Raw genomic sequence first — 7323 nt, 5'->3', positions numbered from 1 at the left:
GGGGGGGGGGGGGGGGGGGGGGGGGGGGCCGCCCCCCCCCCCCCCCCCCCGTTGTCCCTGTGCCCCAAAGCATCCCTTACCGGTGGGCCTGGGGGCCCTGGGGGGCCTGTGTCACCTCGGGGACCCAGAGCGCCCTGCAAAAGGAGTCGGCCACACGGCGCTCGCTCCCTGCTGCCACCCAGTCGGGGGGCCGGGGGGGGGTTCCCACGGGAGCACATGATGGGAGCCCCCTCCCCGTCCCCATCCCTCCCCAGCACTCACCGGCGAGCCTTTGGAGCCCTTCTGGCCCAAGGGACCCTGCGGGGAAGAGAAGAGAGGGGAGCGGCGCGGGCTGGGAGCAAACCTGGGCACGCAGCCGTCCCACGGCGCTGCCCCCGACCCCCCCCCACGGGGCTCGTGCTCCCCCCTGCCCCTTTCCCACCCTGGGGACGAAGCCCCCCCCAGGGCGTGTAGGGGAGTTAAAGGCAGGCAGGAGAGGCTGGGAGGCGCAGGAGGAGGCGCAGGCAACGCTTGGAGCACCCCAACAGCACGGGCAAATACTCACCGAGAGCCCGGGGGGGCCGGGGGGGCCGGGGGGGCCGGTGGGGCCAGCCAAACCCTGTGGGGAGTCAGCATCAGCCCCCAGCTCGAGGGGACTGCGCCCTACCTGTGCCTCGTCTCCCCCCCCACCCCGTGCTGTGCAGCCATAAAGCTCAGGGGACCCCCCAAACACTCACGGGGTCTCCTTTGGGTCCCGGGGGGCCCTGGATGCCCGGGAGCCCCTGGTCTCCTTTCTCCCCCATCTCCCCCGGCGGTCCGATGAGCCCGATCAAGCCAGCGTGGCCCTGGGGACGAAAGGGACGGCGCGTGGCAGCCACCTCCCGAGGAGCAGGGCTTGGAGACGAGCCCCCCCCGCCCCCCCCCCCCCCCCCACGACCCGTCCCACCTTATCTCCCTTGTGGCCGGGGTCTCCCTTGAGGCCGGGCAATCCCACGGGGCCCTGCAAGAGGCAAAGAGGGCGTCACGCCGCCCGTGCTGCGCCCGGCCGCGATGGCAGCGCTCCCTCGCCCGGCCTTACCAGGGGGCCGGGTGGTCCCGCTTGTCCCGGTGCCCCCAGGAGGCCTTGTTCGCCCTGGAAGAGACGCGGTGCGGGAGAGGGGCGCGGGGGTGAGACCCCCCCCAAAACGGGGCCCCCCCCCCCCCCCGCCCCCCCCCCCGGCCGCCCCCCCCCCCCCCCCCCGTCCCGTCCCCGAGCTGCCGTCACCTCCGGCTGCAGCGGTCGGGGCCGAGGGGACGTCGCCAAGCCATGGTTTCGGGGACGTGTTTGGCCACATGGGAATGTCCCCACTACCCCCGTCCCTGCTGTCCCCGTCCCTCCTGTCCCCATCCCTCTTGTCCCCATCCCTCCTGTCCCCATCCTATAGCTCACCCCCAATGTCCCTGTCCCTGCTGTCCCCATCCCCATTGTCCCCATCCCCCTATCCCATCCCCGATGCTCCTGTCCCCGCTGTCCCCATCCCCATTGTCCCCATCCCCCTATCCCATCCCTATGCCCCTGTCCCCGCTGTCCCCATCCCCACTGTCCCCATCTTTGGAGCCCATCTCCAATGCCCTTGTCCCCGCTGTCCCCATCCCTGTTCTCCCCATCCCTGTAGCTCATCCCCAATGTCCCCAACTGTCCCTTTCCCCATTGTCCCCATCCCCCTATCCCATCCCAATGCTCCTGTCCCTGCTGTCCCCATCCCCACTGTCCCTATCCCCGTAGCCTGTCCCCAATGCCCCTGTTCCCTATGTCCCCAACCTCACTGTCCATCCCCAATGCGCCTGTCCCCACTGTCCCCATCCCCATATCTCATCCCCGCTGTCCCCATCCCTGCTGTCCCTGTCCCCGCTGTCCCCGTCCCCGATGCCTCTGTCCCCACTGTCCCCATCCCTGGACCTCATCCCCAACGTCCCCACTGTCCCCATCCCCATATTCCATCCCCACTGTCCCCATCCCCGCTGTTCCCATCCCTGCTGTCCCCGTCCCCGCTGTCCCCATCCCCGATGCCTCTGTCCCCACTGTCCCCATCCCTGTACCTCATCCCCAACGTCCCCATTGTCCCCAACCCCACATCCCATCCCTGCTGTCCCCATCCCTGCTGTCCCCATCCCTGCTGTCCCCATCCCCAGCACTCACCGCAGGGCCAGGGATCCCCCGCAACCCTTCAGAGCCTGGCCTCCCCGGGGGCCCCTGCGCCCCCACGGGTCCCGTCTTCCCAGGCGGCCCCTCGGTGCCGGGCTGCCCCTGGGGACAAGGGGGGGGACACGGAGAGCTGAGGCTGGCCCCGCGCCGCGTCCTGCCCTAGGCTGGCGGAGGTTCGAGCCTCTCCTTCTGGAGGGGAGTGAGTTTGGGGAGCCCCCGGGGGGGGCACCTACCTTGGCACCCTTCTCGCCCTGACGGCCCTCGCGCCCCACGGGTCCCAGGGGTCCCTGGAAAAGGAGGGAGGGGGGACACCGGGAGCTGTGGCTGTCCCCACTGTGCCCCACGCTGTCCCACCCCATCCTCCTGCCCTTCCCCTACTCACCCTCCGCCCGGGGGGGCCTGGGGGCCCCGGTTCCCCTGAGGCGCCTGGCGGACCCTGAAACAAAGCCGGAGGGAGTCTGGGGTGAGGGGAAGAGGCGAAAACGGCCCCAAAGCGGGGACTGGGGGGGAGCACCGATGTGCAAGACCCCCGGGGAGCCCCCCCCCCTGCTGCCCCACTCACCGGCAGGCCGGGGTCCCCACCGTCACCCTTCTCTCCAACAGCCCCGTCCAGACCCTGTGACACAGGGCAGGGTGAGCATTCGTCCTGCTGACCCCCCCCCGAGCCCCCTCCCTGAGGTTTTGGGATGCCTCCGGGGGGGAGAACGGCGGTGTCCCCGCACCCCCAAGCCCCGTGTGGGGACAGGAGGTGACACTCGGGGACACATGGGGGGGGGGGGTGGGGGGTGGCGAGTGAAAACTCACCGGCGGGCCGGGGTCTCCGGGGGGGCCGGGATCCCCTGGGAAGCCGATGGGACCCTGGAAAAAGAGGAGGGGAGACGAGAGCGGGGCTGGGAGAGAGCCCCAGAGCTTGGCCCAGCGGGAAAGGGAACGGGCTCGGTGCCCACGGGGTGCGCGAGGGCTCGGGGCCGCGTCCCCCCGCGTCTCGCTCCTCCGCTTACCAGGTTGCCTTTGGCTCCATCCTCTCCCGGGGGGCCCTTCTTGCCGGGGGGTCCGGCTGCCCCCGACGGCCCCGCGTCTCCCTTCTCCCCCACGTCTCCTTTCACACCCTGCGGAGGGACGGGGAGCGCGTCAGAGCGAGGCTCGGGGCGCTTGGGGCAGGAAAATATTCGCCGGGAGCCCTTGCCCCCGCGTTCCGCCCCCCCGTGGGGCCCCGGGGGGGGGCCGCCCCCCCCCCCCCCGCATCAGGGACACCCCATTTCTGCAATACTCACGGCTGGGCCAGGCTCCCCAGGGGCTCCGGGGTCCCCGGCTTCACCGGGCTCACCCTACCCAAGAGAAAAGCAAGGAGAGAGACGCCGCTGGGCACCGGGAGGTGCACGCAGCTCCCCCCACCCCACTGCCCAAGACCTCGAGACCCCCATCACCCACCCAGCCACGGCCTTACCTTTTCTCCCACGGCCCCCGGCTGTCCCACGCCACCCGGCATTCCCTGGGGACCCTAAAAGCAAGACGATGGGCGGGGGGGGTAGCCCAAGCTCCGGCCCCCGCTGAGCCCCCCAGGGCTGTACTCACCTCGGCACCACTGGGTCCCTGCGGCCCACGGGGTCCTGGCGCTCCGGGGGGTCCCTGCGGGGGGCACAGAGCGGGGTCAGACCCCAAAGAGCAATGGGGGTTGCGTGGGGAGCTGGAGATGGGGGTGAGGGACTCGGAGGGGGCTGCGGTCCGAGCGATGAGGCCGGGGGGGGGGGGGGGTGGGGGGGGTTCCTCACCATGGGGCCAACGTCTCCGTTTTCGCCCTTTTCTCCTGGGGGGCCTGGCATGCCCTGTGGGAACGCGGGTTAGCCCGGGGTCCCTCGTGTCCCTTGTTCCCAAGCCGTGGTGTCCCCGCCGGCCCAGCAGGCCCCCAGCTGGGGTCTCCTCACCTGTAATCCGGGGGGGCCGCTCAGGCCGGGGTGACCCCGCGATCCCTCGTCTCCTTTCTGCCCAAACATCCCCTGCTGCCCGCGGCGCCCCGGCTCCCCATCCGCTCCCTGCCGAGGGAGAGGTCGGGGTCAGGCCCCCGCAGACCCCGGTGGGGGGATCCGGGAGGGCAGGGGACGGAGGTGGTGCAGGCAAGCGCTCGGTTGTGGGATCGGGGGAAGAAATTGGGTGGGAAGGGTCCCCGGAGACACTCACCGCAGGGCCGGGGTGCCCGATGGGTCCCTGGATTCCTGGCGGGCCTGGAGGACCCTGCGGGGACAGCAGCGCTCACGTGGGGTTCGGGGGAGCCCCCAGACCCTTCTCCCCTCACTCCTCCCCACCTTCCCTCGTTCCTGGAGCCGCTCTGCCCCTCCAGGACCCCTCCAGGGGCAGAGCAGCCCCTCGGCACTCACCGCCTCGCCCTTGTCGCCTTTGCTGCCCTTCTGTCCGGGAAGCCCCATCTCGCCCTGGACAGAGGGGACACGGTGACAAACTCCTGTCGTCGTCCCCCCCCCCGCCACCGTCACCCGCGCGAGCCGGGAGCGCTCGCAGCCAGGGAAAGCTGCCACGGCTGGGGAAGCAGGGCCAAGGAAAATCCCAGCACCAGGGAAACCTGCCACCACCTGCGAGGCGGTGCCAAGGAAGCCTGCCAGCGCCGCCAGCCTGCTGCCACCCGGGGACGTCCCCGCTCCCGGGAAGCCACGAGCCCATCGGGGAGGTCCCCAGACCCCCGGGACGCACCCTCTGAGTGGGGACGCGTCCCCAGCGCTAGTCCCAGGGCCACCCCCCCGGGATATCAACAGCAAAACGTGGAATAAAAGCACTGAGCTGCATCCCCCTCCCCGCGACTCACCTTGTCCCCATCCTCTCCAGCGGGGCCGGGGGGACCGGGGGGCCCCGGCAGCCCCAGGGGGCCCTGGACCCCGTCGTGCCCGGCCGGACCCATGGGACCCCGCTCGCCCTGCGGGGAGGAAGGGGAAGGGCTGATGGAGCGGCCAGCCGGGCCCCCGCAGCTCATCCCGGAGCTGCCCCACACCTCCCACCTTGCCCCCCCCCAGCGCCCTGCAGCACCTACCGGGGACCCCTTCTCGCCCAGGGGACCGGGGGGGCCCTGCGCACCCCCACGGCCGGGCAGGCCGATGCCTCCCGCAGCCCCCGTGGGGCCTCGCTCGCCAGGGGAACCCTGGGGAGAAGAGGGAGGCAGGGGTGGAGGGAGAAAGGCTCGGCGGCCTTCCTCTTCCTCAAGGACACCTTCCTCCTCATCACCGAAGCAAAACAGCTCCCCGGCGAGCATACGAGGGGAGCCCCAAAACTCGTGACGAACCCCCGGATGCTTTGCACTCACCGTGGGCCCAGGGGGGCCGGGGGGGCCTTCGCCACCCTTCAGGCCAGGGGGACCCGTCTCTCCGGGTGCCCCCCGCGTGCCAGGAAAGCCGTGGATGCCCAGGGGGCCGCTCTTACCAGCAACGCCAGCCGGGCCGGGGTCTCCCTGCGAGGGGGACAGGAGGAGCAGAGAGCTTTTACCCTGTCCCCAGAGAGCCCTCGAGCCCCCCCCGGAGCTCACAGAGGGGGGTGGACGTGCGGACCCCCGGCACCGCTCTTACCTTGGCTCCTTCTCGGCCAGCAGCTCCAGGCAGACCCTGCTCCCCGGGGGGGCCAGGAGGGCCTGGGTGCCCCCTCTCGCCCACCGGCCCCGTTTCGCCCAGTTTACCCTGCGGGCAGAAAGTAGGGTGAGCATTTGGGTTTTATTTTTTGGGGGGGGGTCTCCACAACCCTCCGGGCTCGCTTCCGCACAAAGCTCCGCCGATTTGCCCCCTCACCTGGGGTCCCACCACCCCCGTGGGGCCGGGGGGGCCGGTTTTGCCATGAAATCCCTGCGGAGGAGAAAGGAGAGGGAGTTAACGTTGGGTTTTGCCAGCTGTCCCCTATGGGGGCAGGGGGTGCGTGTTGGGGGGGGGTCTCACCGGCTCTCCGCGCTGCCCCGGGTGTCCCGGCAAGCCGTCCTTCCCCGCGGGGCCCTAGGCAGGAGCAGGGGGTTGTGGAGGGGAGGACAAGGGACACGCCGAACCCCGCTCCTCTCCCCACGTTGCCCCCCACTTACAGGGGGCCCTTTGGTGCCCGGGAAGCCGTTGGGACCCTGCGGACCTTGGGGACCCTGTGGGAAGAAGGGAAAACGGCGGCGGCGGCCCCGTTACCCCCGCGTTCGGCCCCCTTCCTTCCCGGGGTGCCTTTGGAGGGGGGGCACCCCGTGGCTGTGCCCCCTTCTTTACCTTCTCTCCCACCACGCCGGGGGCCCCGTCGTGGCCAGGATCTCCCTGGGGAGACAGAAGCAGGCTGAGGGTGGTGGCGGGGGGGACAGCGGGGACGAGGAAGACCCCGAAACCAGGCTCCCACCAACCTTCGGGCCCGGTTTCCCCGTGGGGCCGGGCAGCCCCCGCTCCCCCGGCAGGCCCTGCGGGGAGGCAAAGAGCAGCGTGAGGAGCCGTGAGGGGACAGGAGGGGGATGTCCCCAGGGCAGCTCCCAGGGGACCCAGGCAGAAGTGGGGGGCTGGCTGCCACGGGAAATGAGCCCCCCCATCCGCCCCCCATCCTAATTGCCACGGGATGCAGGGGGGACGCGGGGCAGGGGGTTGTGGGGTAGGGCAGGACCCAAGGATGGGCCTAGGATGGGTGCCGTGGGCTGCAAATGGTCTTGGGATGGTCGTCACGGGGTATAATTGCCCCGGGGATGGCTGCTGTGGGGTACAATCGGTCCTGGGGTGGTCGCTGTGGGGTACAACCGACCCCACGATGGTCACTGTGGGGTACAACCGACCCCACGATGGTCACTGTGGGATAAAACTGACCCCATGATGGTCACTGTGGGATAAAACCGGCCCCACGATGGTCACTGTGGGATAAAACCGACCCCACGATGGTCACTGTGGGATAAAACCGGCCCCACGATGGTCACTGTGGGATAAAACTGACCCCATGATGGTCACTGTGGGGTACAACCGGCCCCATGATGGTCACTGGGGGATAAAACTGGCCCCACGATGGTCACTGGGGGATAAAACTGGCCCCACAATGGTCACAGTGGGGTACAACCGGCCCCACGATGGTCACAGTGGGGTACAACCGGCCCCACGATGGTCACTGTGGGGTACAACCGACCCCACGATGGTCCCTGTGGGATATAACTGTCCCCACGATGG

At 70.4% G+C, this 7323-nt stretch overlaps 1 protein-coding gene across 1 annotated transcript; it reads right to left on the bottom strand.

The window, feature by feature from the left end:
- Positions 1-32: 32 nt before the first annotated feature.
- On the bottom strand, positions 33-6704 carry LOC118160011 (collagen alpha-1(XI) chain-like; the record flags this gene model as incomplete). The annotated part of the gene is made up of 28 exons (XM_035314545.1): positions 6525-6704; positions 6397-6441; positions 6228-6281; positions 6091-6144; positions 5947-6000; positions 5731-5838; positions 5472-5615; positions 5202-5309; positions 4980-5087; positions 4540-4593; positions 4343-4396; positions 4090-4197; positions 3937-3990; positions 3740-3793; positions 3612-3665; positions 3439-3492; positions 3166-3273; positions 2969-3022; positions 2727-2780; positions 2547-2600; positions 2398-2451; positions 2159-2266; positions 1058-1111; positions 926-979; positions 717-824; positions 545-598; positions 262-297; positions 33-134 (listed from the first exon to the last, which is right to left on the bottom strand). Coding segments are annotated over exons 1-28 (2127 nt in total), but the record flags the coding sequence as incomplete, so codon positions are not given.
- Positions 6705-7323: the final 619 nt, after the last annotated feature.

Source organism: Oxyura jamaicensis, unplaced genomic scaffold (assembly GCF_011077185.1).
Source record: "Oxyura jamaicensis isolate SHBP4307 breed ruddy duck unplaced genomic scaffold, BPBGC_Ojam_1.0 oxyUn_random_OJ72904, whole genome shotgun sequence".
Classification (NCBI taxonomy): Eukaryota; Metazoa; Chordata; class Aves; order Anseriformes; family Anatidae; genus Oxyura; species Oxyura jamaicensis.
Note: the sequence above shows the minus strand (reverse complement) of the source record. Positions and strands in the feature narration are given on the sequence as shown.